Source organism: Nomascus leucogenys, chromosome 8, assembly GCF_006542625.1.
Source record: "Nomascus leucogenys isolate Asia chromosome 8, Asia_NLE_v1, whole genome shotgun sequence".
NCBI lineage: Eukaryota > Metazoa > Chordata > Mammalia > Primates > Hylobatidae > Nomascus > Nomascus leucogenys.
This window is the reverse complement of record NC_044388.1, coordinates 56,411,106-56,427,404: the sequence shown is the minus strand read 5'-3', so window position 1 is coordinate 56,427,404 and position 16,299 is coordinate 56,411,106. Positions and strand designations below refer to the sequence as shown.

The 16,299-nt window shown below is 40.3% G+C and overlaps 1 protein-coding gene across 2 annotated transcripts in view; it reads left to right on the top strand.

Annotated features, from left to right (window-relative positions):
• EEF1E1 (eukaryotic translation elongation factor 1 epsilon 1) overlaps positions 1 to 15,247 on the top strand; it is a 29,675-nt gene extending 14,428 nt beyond the window's left edge. Inside the window, exon 4 of one of the 2 annotated variants that reach the window (XM_030817273.1) lies at positions 13,047 to 15,247. In XM_030817273.1, coding sequence (XP_030673133.1) covers positions 13,047 to 13,142 — 96 coding nt within the window. In that variant the 3' untranslated portion in view covers positions 13,143 to 15,247. Of the gene's footprint in view, positions 1 to 8,060; positions 8,696 to 13,046 lie in introns of those variants that run through there. The other variant, XM_003272252.4, reaches the window with a different exon arrangement.
• The last annotated feature ends 1,052 nt before the right edge of the window (positions 15,248 to 16,299 follow it).

The window sequence follows — 16,299 nt, the reverse complement described above, 5'->3', positions numbered from 1 at the left end:
CACTAATGTTATCAGCCCCATTTTACAGGTGAGATAACTGAGGCATAGAGAGGTCAAATGTTTTCTTTGAGATTGACCAAGTAAGTGGTGGAATGAGGTCCAGAAACCAGACACTTTGGCCCCAGAATATGTGCTTTCTTATACCCATCTCTCTGCCTACAAGCTTGGCTCAACTCCCCATCACTCCAACACCCATCTTCTCCCTGTGGGAAAAAAAGAACTCATGCATTTTTCTGCATTATGCACCTCATGCATCCAGTCAGATCCTGATTTCCAGCTGCTAAATGCCTCTCACATGTGTCTTTTCCCATGATCCCGATGACATTGCCCAAGTTCCAGTATTTAGAATCTTTTGTTCATCGAAAGAGGATGGACTGTAAGAGATGAGATTGGTGGCCCCTGGAGCAGTCTTTCTCATGACCGTGTCTTTTTCTTTCTCAAAATAATTAACTCAGACAGGCGCAGTAGCTCACCCCTGTAATCCCAGCACTTTGGGAGGCCAAGGCAGGCAGATCACCTGAGGTCAGGAGTTTGAGACCAGCCTGGCCAACATGGCGAAACCCCATCTCTACTAAAAATATAAAAATTAGCTGGGCGCAGTGGCTCACGCCTGTAATCCCAGCACTTTGGGAGGCCGAGGCAGGTGGATCACCTGAGGTCAGGAGTTCGAGACCAGCCTGGCCAACATGGTGAAACCCCATCTCTACTAAAACTACAAAAACCAGCCAGGCGTGGTGGCGCATGCCTGAAATCCCAGCTACTCCAGAGGCTGAGGCAGGAGAATTGCTTGAACCCAGGAGGAAGAGGTTGCTGTGAGCAGAGATCGCACCAAGGCACTCCAGCTTGGGCGACAAGAGTGAAACTCTGTCTTAATTCATCTGACTCCTGCCTCCCTTGCTGTCCTCCTTCCTGTCATTCTCTCAGCCACAACATGTGCCCCAGAGCCTGCTGGATGCTGGGCTCTTTCTACCCAGTGTCCTTGCATTGCTCTTCTCTTTTGCTCCCTGGACCCAGCCTTTACCTTCCTCCCCACTTCATTTGCATTTCCCAAGTATCTCTCGGTTCCCACTCATTCGTCGGCTGAATCCCTCTCAGGCCCCTAAACCATATTGCGGTGCTCCTTCCTCTGTGTGTGTTTGTACCTCATATACACCTCAGGTCTAGCTTGTTTCACTCTTACTGTAATTCTTTGAAAATCTCTCTAAATTATAAGCTGCTTGACTCAATGATTGTAGCGACACGTATTTGTAACACCATTGTCTGAGGTAATTCCTGGCATGTGTATGTAGTCACCCCTCCATAAACACTGAATAAATTTTTAAACGTATTTCTCTGTGCTTTTCAAGGAGTTTCCTCTATACTTTCTCGCTGTACCTCATCACTAAGAAGGAAATAGGACCAGTGTTATTAGCCTCCTTTTACAGAGAAGGAAACTAATGTTTAGGAAACTTGAGTGGTTTAAAGGCACAGCGCTCAGTTTTTGGAAGAGCCAAACTAGATCTTCTGACTGAAGTGTCTTAACGTATGGGGAAGCTCTTTGTATTATAAACTGTAAAATACCGTAATAATTGAGGCCTGCGCAGGCCCCAACCTGTCCATGGTTTGGGGCTGCTATCTGCCTCATAAAGCAAAGTGGAGGGTTTGTCTTTTGGAAAAACAAAGTCGTTTTCTCCTCTGAAAAAGCCTCCTACATAGTTGGCTTTGCCATTTGCCAAGAATAAGAGGGCACAGATTGAGGCCTCTTGAGTCTGGGTTTTCAGTTGAGGTTGAAGAGAGAAGACAGGGATTGTAACCAGAAAATTCAGAATGGAATGCAGTTCCCTCCGGAACTCCTGGGCTTCATGACAGTCATAGAAGTGGATTCCTTTTAGTTTCCCCTCACCCCCCAAACATACCGTAATAATGCGTGATACAGTTATTAGTCCCCTACTCAAGCTATAATCCCTCAGTTTGAATTTACTTGACTTTATTCTGAATTGTTCCTCAAAGATCCCTCAGTGATTATGTTAAATTCTGTAACATTATTGTAATGGCTTAGAATGATCCTTAATTTAATGTAAAACTATTATGAGTTTTAAATGATTTATTGAGAACTGACTGTGTATGCCCACTATGCCATACTTGAGAGGGAGACAACAGAAGTATAAAACTATTTTCAGGGGCATATTAATCTTATTGAAGAAATTAGACTGTTTTACATGAAAGCAATTAATGAAGTAGAGAAAATGGAATCCAGTGCTAATCTCTGGTCAGAATATTATGTTATTAATGAATGAGGCATATAAGTAGAATACAGAATTATGAAATTGTCAGAAAAATATCTGAAGATTTGGATGGCCTTGGCTATCTAAGGGAATTTTCATTGTTTTGGAAAGCTTATGATAAGTTTGATTACAAATATTCTTTGTAAATAGGGCGACCACATGATTTCTCATCCAAAACACTTGGCTGTGAAAGGAGGCCTATTAATAATTACATTGGGACAACAGGAGTGAAGAATGAATGTGTCCCATACTTACAAAGAATATGATTCAATTTACACAAAATAAGGGACCAAAGAGGATTTGTCTTATTTCTGTTCATCCCCTCTTGGCTTTTAAAACAGTGCCTTGTGCAGCTACATGCTTATGGAGATTAGCAATATTAAGGCTGGGCGTGATGGCTCATGCCTGTAATCCCAGCACTGTGGGAGGCCAGGCAGGTAGATAGCTTGAGCCCAGGAGTTCAAGACCAGCCTAGGCAACAGGGCAAAACCCGTCTCTATTTAAAAAGAAAAAAACCATTAACCAGGCATGGTAGCTCTGTGCCTGTAGTCCCAGCTACTTGAGGGAATAAGGTAGGAGGATCTTCTGAGCCCAGGGAGGTCAAGGCCACAGGGAGTCATGATTGCACCACTGCATTCCAGCCTGGGCAACAGAGTGAGACCTGTCTTAAAAAAATAAATAAAAGCAATATTTAACAACTGGTACCTATTTATAGTTCCTATTTCAGATTTTTTATCTTTGTAGTGAAAGTGTAATATAAGTAATGTTATTTAAATGGGAAAAAGTTTATTGGAGCTGAAATACATTGATTACCAGCTTCTTTTATTCCATGCTAGGTTCAATATGTTTTAGTAGCTTTTTGAATTTAAAATGATCATGAGGCACAACTTACCTCATTTCAAAACAAAAAAGCCTCCAAGGTAAAGAAGATTTGCTGCTAAGGCATCTAAGCATCTCTCTCCTGGTGGCAGCCTAAACACAGTCTTTGAACTTGGGGGAGTCTGTACTTCACTTTAGTGAGACTGTGCTGCTGTGAGCATGGCTACCCAACAGGGCTCCAAGAACAATTTCTATCTGAAAACCACAGTAACAAACTGGTTGGCTTTTAAAAATATATATATTTAAATGTGACATATGTTTTGACATTTAACTTTTTAATCTTTATATTAGGAAAAATATCATCAGTCATCCTGTGTGATGACAGCCAGCAGGCTAGTGAATGTCTGTTCAGACCCACAAGATCTGGCTTGCTGTAGCATCGGGCTGTCATTAAGAAGGAGAGTATTTCTCCATCTAATTAAAAAAAAAAAGATGATACTGAAGTGCAACTCATAAACCAAGTGTGTCATTAAATTTTCCTTTCCTCTAGCTTATGCAGGTTTTGCAGTAGGGAAAAGAAATACTCTGAAAAAGGAGGGAACTTGTTTGGAATTCCTTTGCCAGCAGAATGCACAAGGTCATAATCCTATACTGCAAAATATTCATAGCACTAGCTGCAAAGTTATTTAATTACGAGTCTAAGTGCACTGGAGGGCACTTGGTTTTTAGGCAGGTTAAAAGTGTTTCATTCAGTACAGCATGTTAAAGTTAGGGTTACATTAATAATATTTAGCATTCTGTGTGTGTTTACATTTTCTATTTCGGAATGTATGTCCTCTTCATATATAGTGACTAGGATGTTATGATTAAAGATATCCTTATCTTTTTCAAAGTGAAATTGAATAGATTAATATGTAAATCACTGTTGACCATCCTTTTGGGTTCCTATCATGAGTCAAAGTATCTCTCCCACTCTAGTCCAAGTGCAGGCAAAGTAATCAGAGAAATAAACACCTTCTCAAGGAACAGGCCTCACAGACTAAAACCTACACAATGGCAGAATTGCACCGTGGTGTTAAATGACATTCCAGTTAAGTCGGGTACAAATACATACAGATGTGGAATAAATGATTTCTAGGTGTTAAATTAAGGTCGGGTGGGTGGGAGGTGCAGATTGGCCACCTGCTGATATTTGCCAGGTCTTCGTGCTTTGTTTGCTTTGGCAATATTATTTATTTTTGTCCTCGTGCATTCCTTAATTTGTTCACATTATTCAATACGGAATATGTAATCAGCACAGTGTACAAAACAGCAGTCAAGGAACCTTCAAGTCATCAGATAATTCCACTGTATTTTGTTTCATTGTGAGCCCAATTTTAGTCATGGCTGAGTTATTCTAAGATCTGGTCTATCTTAACTCCATTTGAGGAATATTATGTTGCCTTTCCTTTGTTATACTGCCTGTTAGTGTGGCTGTTTATTATAACACCAGTGACTCACTGCTTTCTTAAAGTGATTTCACTAGTAGATAGTCATCCCTGTGAACAGACTGTTACTCAAGATTATTAAAATCCTTTGTAATATTATGTGCTGCTTGACTGTAAGATTGTTATCAACTGAAATACTTTTGTTCTGAAGTTTGGAGCACCATGGGAGGCATGTGGTTCTTTTATAAGGAAAGGAAAAATAAAAGAAATAACTGCAAAATAGTCCAGGAGCACTGGCCCTAAAGAATGTCCCAAAGGCGGCAGCGTGGTGCCAGTTGGAAAGGTAGCAAAGCAGCATGTCACCCTGATCTGGAACGGGTCACTTAAAGTGTTTCTCACATGACTTCATGGAAAATTAGTGATTCAGAATATTATCTGCTTGGCTTTAAGGTTCAAAGTCATGATAGAGTGCCAGTACAAATTAAAGGAATTATTAGGCAGAAAGAGCCAAGCACCACTATAGACACACAGGCATGCAGATCAACATGAAGCAGGAAATGGCAACTAGAACAATTGCATTGTTTCCTGTTGTAAGAAAGGAAAAAGAACTGGAGCTAGAAAGGGATGGTGGAAAACCAGGGTTGTAAGTGAAATAGTCTGGGAGAGCCCATCAGAAATGTTTTTAAAATCTGTAAATTTGGTGAGGGGAGAAATCTGTTCATTTCTTTGTTTACAATGTTTAAATAGGGAATGTCTTCCAAAAAAGTAGCAGAGTTAACAAGGTCATTCGTAATTGTCTCAGACTCAAAGGGACAAGTTCCAAAGTTTAAACTGTAAAAAGAGGTGAAAGTGGTAACCGTAACCTCATCCTTTTTGAAAAACTCTGTGAGTTTCTGGCAAAAGTTTCCTGAGGGAAAATGAATAAATGTACATTCTTAAAATAGATCATCTAAAAATATTGTCAAATGGATCATCTAGTTAAAAATTATTAGAATAGGGGGCTGGGTGCAGTGGCTCATGCCTGTGATCCAGGCACTTTGTGAGACCCAGGCTGGTGGATCACTTGAGGCCAGGAGTTCGAGACCAGCCTGGCCAACATGGCAAAACCACGTCTCTACTAAAAATACAGAAAATTAGCCAGGTGTGGTGGTATGTGCCTGTAGTCCCAGCTACTTGGGAGGCTGAGGCAGGAGAATTGCTTGGACCCAGGAAGTGGAGGTTGCAGTGAGCCCAGATCGCACCACTGCACTCCAGTCTGGGCAACAGAGTAAGATTCCGTCTCAAAAATGAATAAATAAATAAATTATTGGAATAAATTAGGAATTTTCAGAAGCTTTAGGAGCTCTTGGAATAAAAACTATTTTTTACTGTGACTCTGTTGATAATCCTGACTCTAGAGACTCCAAATGTAAAATGTTTAAGTTGGAGAATATTTATTTTGCTGTGTTCTGCATGTTGTTATTGCTTTAAATAATAGGCCTGTAAGCAACTTATACTAGTCTTCGGTGACAGCAAATGCTGTTCTGAAATACAGATATCACACATAACATTGCCCTTTTTACCTAGTTTAAAATCTGGGTGAACAACTTGAACATAAACAAGGATTAGTACTCTATTGTTTGGAAATGCTTTACCAAATGGCTGAGTGGAGAATTATCTGAAATGAAAGAGCTATGAAAGGACTAAAATGGTAAGAAAGAGGTCAGATTTGAATCATCATATATTTCAGCAGCTGACATGAAATCAAGTTGGAGTAAAACTTATTGTTAAATCTGTTTGCTTTAACTATCAGCAAAGAGATTTGTCGAAGTTGATTTTGAATTTTATTCATTCATTTATTCATTTTTGGTAAGAAAGCTCCCATTTCTTGTTAGATTTGCAGCTCTGTTTATTACTGGTTGAGCTTTTAATAAATCGTACATTTTCTTTTGAAGTCCTTGCTGACGTTTATATATGGTAAAGATTTAGAAAAAGAACAAAATGCCCTTTTACAAAATATTTTTCAAAATATTCTTGAAATGTAGACTGATGCTCAGTTTATTCCACAGATTAAATGCTGCCTATGAAAACACACCTGACAGGTAGATGCTCTTTTCCGTTTGAATCTACCAGTTAGCCTAATGTAATTCTTTCATGTGAAACCATGAATTTTCATAATAAAAATTAAACTTTTACATTAAAAAAGACATACTTGACCAGTTTTCTTGACTGGTGTGTTATTTATCTCTGTGCCATGGACTGACTATGTTATAGATGAGACAGTTATAGTAACATCTTTCTAAGTAGACACAACCTTACACACCTTAAACAAGATGAATATGTTTTTATAATGTGCTAGAGCAGCTTGTGTGTAGGACTTAAGTATGTATCACTAAAACCTGAAACTTAAATTTTTATGAAACAGAAGCAGTGAAGATTCTCCCTGGTAACAACTTAAGTAAACTGAGCCAACAAATACGAGTCCAAATCAACATTTAATGAGAAAATACTGCCTACTTTTTAATTTTATTGTTAATATCCTTTTGTATTCTGTAATAATTATTGCATGTAGAGTGATTTATCCTTCACCTTTGGTGATCTGGTAACTTACCAGAATGTTTGTCTGCAGAACAGATATGTGCTAAATTCTGAAAAGCAAAGGACAGTCTTCTCACTAAAAATGTCTCCCAACAGTCAGGCTGCTGGGGGGTTTGTACCGCTTGTAGAGTGGCTGAGTTATTTCTTTCTGCAAACACTCCTGTCAGTGTTATAGAGATTTGCACTATCTGTTAAGTAAATGTGACTTAGGAGAAGGAACTACACTACCCATTCATGGGGTCATGGCTGCAAGTTACTGCCCTACTGGTTTTCTCTTTACCTGATAACTCTCAATAATCTAAAATTTATCTTAGAGAAAAGTCTTTGAGTCACCTATTTTGGGATTTGAGCCCAGTGAAATGATAAGCACCTGCAGTTTGTATCACATCTCTCTCTAACCAAATCTCTGAGCATTCTTGTAGCTTGATAGCAAATAGGGTGAACTGCTACATTCACTGAAAGATTGAGTTCAGCTTTATTGCAAACAGAATTATGAAGGTCTGTTCTCATGCATTTACTCAGCCTCCTTCATCTGAGTCACACACTACTGGAAATAGCCCCTCCTTATATTAAGCAATATTGACTTGAAATGGATCATTTCCTTTTTTTAGGTTTACTAAAGGACACCAGAGAAAGAACTGTATCTTAATCTGTCTTCCTTTCCAATGAAGTAAAAAACAAATTATTTGACCTCCAAATCCTCAGTTAATGTAAATTTTCCATTTGTTGAAAACTTGATATTTCCCAGGAAGCACATCAGGTTTTGTACTGAACATAACATTGAACATGAAGAACTTTTACAAGTCAGTGTTCACTGGGCTGAAACTTTTACTCCTGTCTGAATATGTTGGCTTTTGAGAACTCTTGGGGGATTGATGTTGTTTTTCAACTTCTATCTCCTACTTAAGTGATATTAATAGTTGTGCTTATGTAACATCTGTGTTGTGTGTGTATGTTTTTAATCTCTACTTAGGTTGACCTGACAGTTCAAGAAAAGGAGAAATATCTTAATGTGTCTCGCTGGTTTTGTCACATTCAGCATTATCCAGGCATCAGGCAACATCTGTCTAGTGTTGTCTTCATCAAGAACAGACTATATACTAATTCCCACTAGAAGCTGTCCATGCTATACAGAAGATCTATTAAAATGTTTTAAATGGAAAATGTACTCTGGACCACAGGACTAATGTAAATTAATATACAGTCATTCATTATTTGTTGAAGTTGATAGAATTTTTGAAGTGTAAACTTGTGTCTGAATGTTTTATTTGTTCTTTAGTTGAAGTTTTGCAATTTTTATGTCAAAATTCAGTTGCTATTAAACAAGTTGAGATCAAGTTATAAATTAACCTTGTTTTTAATAGATGACATTTATTTCAATAAAAGTTGCAAATCGGGCTTAATCTTAAAATTGGTGGTCCTTTCAATGGTTGACATATTTGGCTATTTATTAACCTCTCTTTCATATTCTAAAATTCATTTTCCCCTTATAGGTATTTATGGTAGTTTGTTAAGAACTGTGATAAATTGTGCCAAGGAAACCAAAAGGGAAGACAGATGGATTTGTTTTAAAATACTTATGTGAGCTAGTAAATGTGGTTGAAAAAATATTTTTTTGTTGTTTCTTTCTTTCTGTAGTCAGTACTCACTGGGGTGAAACTAACTACTGAACTGCCCTGCGGGAAACTGGAGTAAGATACATTCCTCCCTAGTTAATGATTCTTTTTTGTTGTTGGGCTTATTGTAATATGCAGTGGCCAAAAAGAGATGGGAAATTCTTCCTCCTGTAAGGAGGAAAATAAAAACAAAGAGATGGAAAAGTCTTACTGTCCCACTAATTTTGGATTTTTAATTACTAGATTTTTTCTAAACTGAAAGCCAACTCTCATGGAAAGACTGCTGTTAAAGTGCTGTGTGAAGAACAAAGGCACTTTATTAAAAGATCTGTATATTTTATAACTTGCTGGTTGAATAAATAATAGTTATTGTAGAGCTAAAGACCTTATCTTTTCAAATAATGAGAAAATGGGGTCTTTGGGGGCTTTCCCGTTTAATGCTACTTAATGTTTTGGTGTTGATGCTGAGTCTGACCAATGGACCCTTCAAAGTTCTAGCAGAACTTTAAACAAAGCAGTCAGTCATATTTTCTTAATCTCTAAAAATAAAAATTAAGGTAATGCTAAATTAGGATTAAAGTAGACAACATGAAGAAAAAAGCCTGCTATGCAGCTCTTGGCAATCAGTGAGGTTAGTTCTTTCTCTTCTCCAGGCAAATCATGATTTTTTTGTTTATAACAAAATGAGGATTGTAACAGGCCGCCATTTTTGTCTCTAAAGTTACTGAGTCAGGAGACTTAACAGGCCAGGTGTGTGAGCACAGGCACACCTCATTTTACTGCATCTTCAACACATTGAAGGTTTGTGGCAACCCTGCTTCGAGCGAGTCTATTGGCACCATTTTCCCGTCACCTTGTGCTTGCTTCATATCTCTGTGTCACATTTTGGTAATTGTCACATTATTTTGAATTTTTTTCATTACTCTATCTGTTAACAGTGATCTGTGTCCCATGATCTTTGTTACTATTATTATTTTTGGGGTGCCACAAGCCATGTCCATATAAGACTTAAGACTTAATAAATGTTGTGTGTGTTCTGACTGCTCCATTGACCAGCCGTTCCCCATTTCTTTCCTTTTCCCTGGTCTTCCCTCTTCCTCGAGACACAAGAGAATTGATATTAGGCCACTTAATAACCTTACAGTAGCCCCTAAGTGCTCAGGTGAAAGGAAGAGTTGCACATCTCTCTCTAGAAATGATTAAGCTTCTTGAAGAATGCATGTCAAAACGAAAACAGGCTGAAAGCTAGGCCTCTTGCACCAAACAGCCAACTTGAATGCAAAGGAAAAGTTTTAAGGAAATTAAAAGTGGTGGCTCATGCCTATAATCCCAGCACTTTGAGATGTGGAGGTAGACAGATCACTTGAGCCCAAGAGTTCAAGACCAGCTTGGAAAACATGACAAAACCCCGTCTCTACAAAAATTAGGTATGGTAGAGTGCCTGTAGTCCCAGCTACTTGGGAGGCTGAGGTGGGAGGATCACCTGAGCCTGGGAGGCTGAGGTTGCAGTGAGCCGTGATCGTGCCACTGCACTCCAGCCTGGGCAACAGAGTGAGCCCCTGTCTCAAAATACATCAATAAATAAAAGTTCTACTCCATTGGACACACAGATGATAGGAAAGCGAAACAGCCTTATTGCTTATAGGGAGAAAGTTTGAGTGGTCTGGATAGAAGATGAAACCAGCCACAACATTCTCGTAATCCAGGGGAAGACCCTAACTCTCTTCGATTCTGTGAAGGTTGAGAAAGGTGAGGAAACTGCAGAAGAAAGGTTTGAAACCAAGCCGGCAGAGATTGGTTCATGAGATTTGAGGAAAGACACCATCTTCATAAGGCAAGTGCAAGGTGAAGCAGCAAGTGCTAACGTAGACTGCAAGATCTAGCTAAGATCATGGGTGAAGGTGGCTACACTAAACAACAGATTTTCGGTGTATACGAAACAACCTGCTACTAGCAGAAGATGCCACCTAGGACTTGCATGGCTCGAGAGAAGTCAATGCCTGGCTTCAGAGCTTCAAAGGACGAACTGACCTTCTTATTAGGGACTAATGCAGCTGGTGACTTGAAGTTGAAGCCAGTGCTCATGTACCATTCCAAAAATCCTAGGGCCCTGGAGAATTATGCTAAATCTGGCCAGGTGCAGTCACTCAGGCTTGTAATCCCAGCACTTTGGGAGGCCAAGGCGGGCCAATCACGAGGTCAGGAGATCCACACAGTCCTGGCTAACAAGGTGAAACCCCATCTCTACTAGAAATACAGAAAATTAGCCGGGCATGGTGGCGGGCGCCTGTAGTTCCAGCTACTCGGGAAGCTGAGGCAGGAGAATGGCATGAACCTGGGAGGCGGAGCTCGCGGTGAGCCAAGATCGCGCTTCTGCACTCCAGCCTGGGCGACAGCGCGAGACTCCATCTCAAAAAATAAAATAAAAATTATGCTACATCTACTCTGCCTGTGCTTTATAAAAGGAACAACAAAGCCTGGGGGACAGCACATCTGTTTACAGTATGGTTTACTGAAGACCACTGTTAAGACCTACTGCTCAGAAAAAAAGCCTCCTCTCAAAATATCACTGCTCAATGACAATACACCTGGTTACCCTTAGAGCTCTGCTGGAGATAAAAAGGAGATAAATACAATGTTTTCATGCCTGCTAACACAACATTCATTCTACAGTCCATGGATTAAGGAGTAATTTCAACTTTCAAGTCTTATTACTTAAGAAATACATTTTGTAGGCCGGGCGCAGTGGTTCATGCCTGTGATCCCAGCACTTTGGAGGCCGAGGCGGGCGGATCACGAGGTCAGGAGATGGAGCCCACGTTGAAACCCCGTCTCTACTAAAAATGCAACAAATTAGCCGGGCACGGTGGCGGGCACCTGTAGTCCCAGCTACTCGGGAGGCTGAGGCAGGAGAATAGCGTGAATACGGGAGGCGGAACTTGCAGTGAGCCGAGATCAAGCCACTGTACTCCAGCGTGGGCGACAGAGCGAGACTCCCTCTCAAAGAAAGAAAGAGAGAGAGAAAGAAAAGAAAGAAATACATTTTGTAAGGCTATAGCTGCCATAGATAGTGATTTCTCTGATGGAGTAGGCAAAGTAAATTGAAAACATGGAAAGGATTCAGCATTCTAGATGCTGTTAGGAACATTTGCGATTCACGGGAAGAGGTCAAAATACAACATTAACAGCAGTTTGGAAGAAGTTGGTTTCAACTCTAAAGGATGACTTAGAGGGAGTTCAAGACTTCAGTGGAGGAAACAACTACGGATGTGGTGGAAATAACAAGAGAACTAGAATTAGAAGTAGAGCCTGAAGATGGTACGGAATTGCCGCAGTCTCTTGATAAAACTTCAACATATGAGGAGTTGCTTTTTACGGGTGAACAAAGAAAGTAGTTTCTTGAGGCGGACTTTATTCCTAGTGATGATGCTGTGAACACCGTAGAGATGAGAACAAAGGATTTAGACTATTACATAAGCTTAGTAGACAAAGCAGCTGCAGGGTTTGAGAGGATTGACTTCAATTTTGAAAGAAGTTCTACTTTGGTTGAAATGCCATCAAATAGCATTGCATACTACAGAGAAATGTTTTTTGAAAGAGTCGATTAATGTGGCAAACTTTATCGTTGTCTTAAGAGATTGACAGAGCCACCCCAGCCTCCAGCAACCACCACCCTGATCAATGAGGAGCCATTGACATGGAGGCGAAACCCTCCACCAGCAAGAAGATTGACTTCCTAAAGGTCCAGGTGATCATTAATGCTGTTTTTAGCAACAAAATATTTTTTAGTTAAGGTGCATACATTGTGGTTTTAGACGTAATGCTGTTGTACACTGAATAGACTCCAGTGTAGTATAAACGTAACTTTTCTATGGTTGGGGGAACTGAAAATTTGTGCAACTCACTTTGTTGTGGTGGTCTAGAAAGGAACCTACACTCTTTCACATCTTCCTGTATATTATAACAGATCAAGACAGTTTTTACATGATGTATTTCACAATTCATTGCCCTCAGGAGTATATTTCGTTTTGCGACATGGTCTTTAAATTAAAAACTGTAAATTTGTATTTGTATGTTCGGAGACTACAGGGTTCAGATTAGTGATGGGAGTTGTTATGTGTCTTACAGGGATAGGTCAAGTCTGTGTACCTTTCATGCTAACCACTGGGTCTGCTATAAGCCTGCCACATTATGTCTCACTGCTGCAAATTACATCTGGCCCCAACACTTCTGTCTTCTCCCACCATTCAGCAGGAAGATTGAAGCAGGACAGATAGAGGCAACAGGAAACAGGCCACCAAGCATTCTCATCCCAACTATTTCACTCTTTTCCTTCATTTTAGGTCAGCAGTGAGGAAAGAGCGGGAGGACAGAGAGGGAGACCACGTCTTTGTCAAGCGACCCCTCTTCCCGCTTCTTCCTGTGTCCTACTCCTCTGAATCCCTCAGTCTGCTAGGCAATTCTTTATTGTGCAAAACATTGATGGAACAGGTATTACTTGGTACCACCAAGTACCAGGACTTCTCGCAACTAACTTAGATCTTGGAGGATGAAGGGATGGTCGAAAGATGAAGACCTGGCTTCTGCAGCCAAGCGTTAGATTATATTCTCAGCATGCAGATCAAAACAATTCATTTCCTTGTAGAATTTCTACTGTGCTTCTTGGGTCATTTCTGTCAGGCATTTGCCTGAAATGCCCTTTCCTTCTCACTTGGTAACCTCTTCAGTATTCTGCTTGTCCTCATGGAAGTCAAGTGTGTCCCACCCCTGGCCCCTGATTCTGGCACTGGCATCATTGTACTGTTTTTGATTATCTGTTTCTTCTGTCAGGCTTAGTAATTTCTTGAGAGCAGAGACTATATTTTCCCTTGCTTATCCATCCCTCAGAACAATCATTGGCACACCACAGTCGGTGCTCGATCTGTTAAAAGAATGTACTGTTTTTTTAAGTTCCTTTTGAGCTGACTGAGAAAAGTATAAGTGTAAATTACATGTATATGTTTCTGGTACAGCTTTATATTGCAGAAAGACCCAATAACATCAGGGTGGGTTGTTTTTTTCTCACGTAAAAGAAGTTAGGAAATAGCCCACCTTTGGTGTGAAGCATCCAGCTCCTGTCTCTGCTGCTCCATGCTGAACAAGTGGTTTCCATTCTTAAGTTCAACATATGGTCCAATATTAACGTCAGAGCTCCAGACATAAGTCTGATTAAGATCCAAAGAAAGAGCAAGAGGGGAACAGCAAAAGGCTTCTCTCCCAACCTTGTCAATTCCCCTGAAGGGCCTTTCCTGGAAGCCTTATTCAGCTGTATTGATTTACAATTTTGGCCACTCCAGCTGGGAGGAGGCCATGTGTGTAGTCGGAGGGCACCCAGAATAAAGCTCTGCTCTGTCAATGAGAAAAGAAGGAAAAAGGATACTGCATAGGCAACCAGCTATCTCTGTCACAGTGAGTAATGCTTAAATGGGAAAATGCCTTCTGAGTGCCAAATGATCAACTGTATAAGATCTTTTGTTAATAAATTGACATCACATGGATTATCAATTTGCAAAGAATTGGGATATAATACAATTCCCACTGACCATATTTCACTGACAATTTAATTTTCATGATTCAGAACTAATTTTAGGATTCTGTAGCATGCAGAGTTATGAAGATCTGTTAATGCTTTTTAAAATATGTGTTAAAACTTTTAATAACAACAATAATAGATAACATTTATTGAGCATTTAGTGTGTATCAGGCTCTATTCTAAGTGCTTTAAGTGAATTCACTCCTTTTTTATCACCTTTTGCAGATAAGGAAGCTGAGGCACACAGAAGTAGGGAACTAACCCAACATCATACAACCAATAGTCAAGGGACTGAGATTCAAACACAAATGTCTGGCTCAAACTTAACCTGTAAACTACTTTACATGGAGTGCCGTAAAATTCTGCTTAATTAACTTGTGGAATCAGTTTTTACCAACCTAGAAAAAATCTGCCTTAGGTATTAGATAAAATAAATGGGTACATAACTTTAAGAATAAATGAGATGGTTGCACCATTCTGGGAGTATACGGAAAACCTCTAACTTTAAATGGTGAATATTGTAATACGTGAATTACAGCATTAAAACATTTGGGGGTGGGGTAGCAGTAGAGTCGAGCACACCAGCCTCACCATGTATTAATTATGAGACCTTGCTCAAGTCACTGCAGGTGGAATTCCTCATACGAAATAGGGGTAAAGACGACTGATCTCATTTAATTTGCAGTGGGAATGTATAAAAATTACTCAGCACTGTGCCTAATGTGTAGAAAGTTATGAGTAAAGGACAAACTGCTATGGAAGATTGTAAAATCATAAAGCCAAATTATTAAGACTTTTCCCACCTGCCAATCATCCCTGAGGTGCCAACTTGCTCAACATGTGAGCCTATCTGAGATAAAAATGGTGGCAGAGCATCTTGGGATTTTGATAAAACACGAATTTACATTACTTGCCAGTTTAAAAGTCTCTCATGCCTGTAATCCCAGCACTTTGGGAGGATGAGGCAGGTGAATCACAAGGTCAGGTGTTCAAGACCAGCCTGGCCAACATGGTGAAACCCCATCTCTACTAAAAATACAAAAAATTAGCTGGGCATAGTGGCAGGCGCCTGTAATTCCAGCTACTTGGGAGGCTGAGGCAGGAGAATTACTTGAATCCGGGAGGCGGAGGTTGCAGTAAGCTGAGATTGCGCTACTGCGCTCCAGCCCTGGTGAAAGTGCAAGACTCCATCTCAAAAAAAAAAAGGCTTGGGTTCTCACATTTTTCAAGCTGTTGGAAAAAAGGACCATGCTGTCTTTCTTATTTTGTTTCTAATAGATCAATGAGCCAGGTGTGGTGGCTCACACCTGTAATCCCAGTGCTTTGGGAGGCTGAAGCAAGAGGATCACTTGAGCCCAGGATTTGAGATTACAGTGAGCTATGATTGTGTCACTGGATCCCAGCCTGGGCAACAGAGTGAGACCCTATCTCTTAAAAACGAAGATTGATTAGCCAGGCACGGTGGCTCACGCCTGTAATCTCAGCACTTTGGGAGGCCGAGACGGGTGGATCACCAGGTCAGGAGATCGAGACCACCCTGGCTTACATGGTGAAACCCCGTCTCTACTAAAAATACAAAAAAATTAGCCAGGTGTGGTGGCAGGCGCCTGTAGTACCAGCTACTTGGGAGGCTGAGGCAGGAGAATGGTGTGACCCTGGGAGGCGGAGCTTGCAGTGAGCCGAGATCCCGCCACTGCACTCCAGCCTGGGCGACAGAGCAAGACTCCATCTCAAAAAAAAAAAAACAAAGATCGATGCGACCTGTCTAAAAGAGAGTGTAGCTATCTTTGCGAATGTTCTTCCTTCTGAAAAGTGAAAGCCCCTTTCCAAGGATTTTCTTTCTGTAATTCTGAGAAGCCTACAGCACTGACCAGTCAATGATAATCCAAATATTATTTAGGTCATACTGTGTAACAGAACTCTGCTAGGCCCTGCAGATAACACAGTCACGTCCCTGCCCTCATAAAGTTTACAATCCAATGGTCTGTGAACACATTCCTGAAACAGGGTATATACAGCACTCT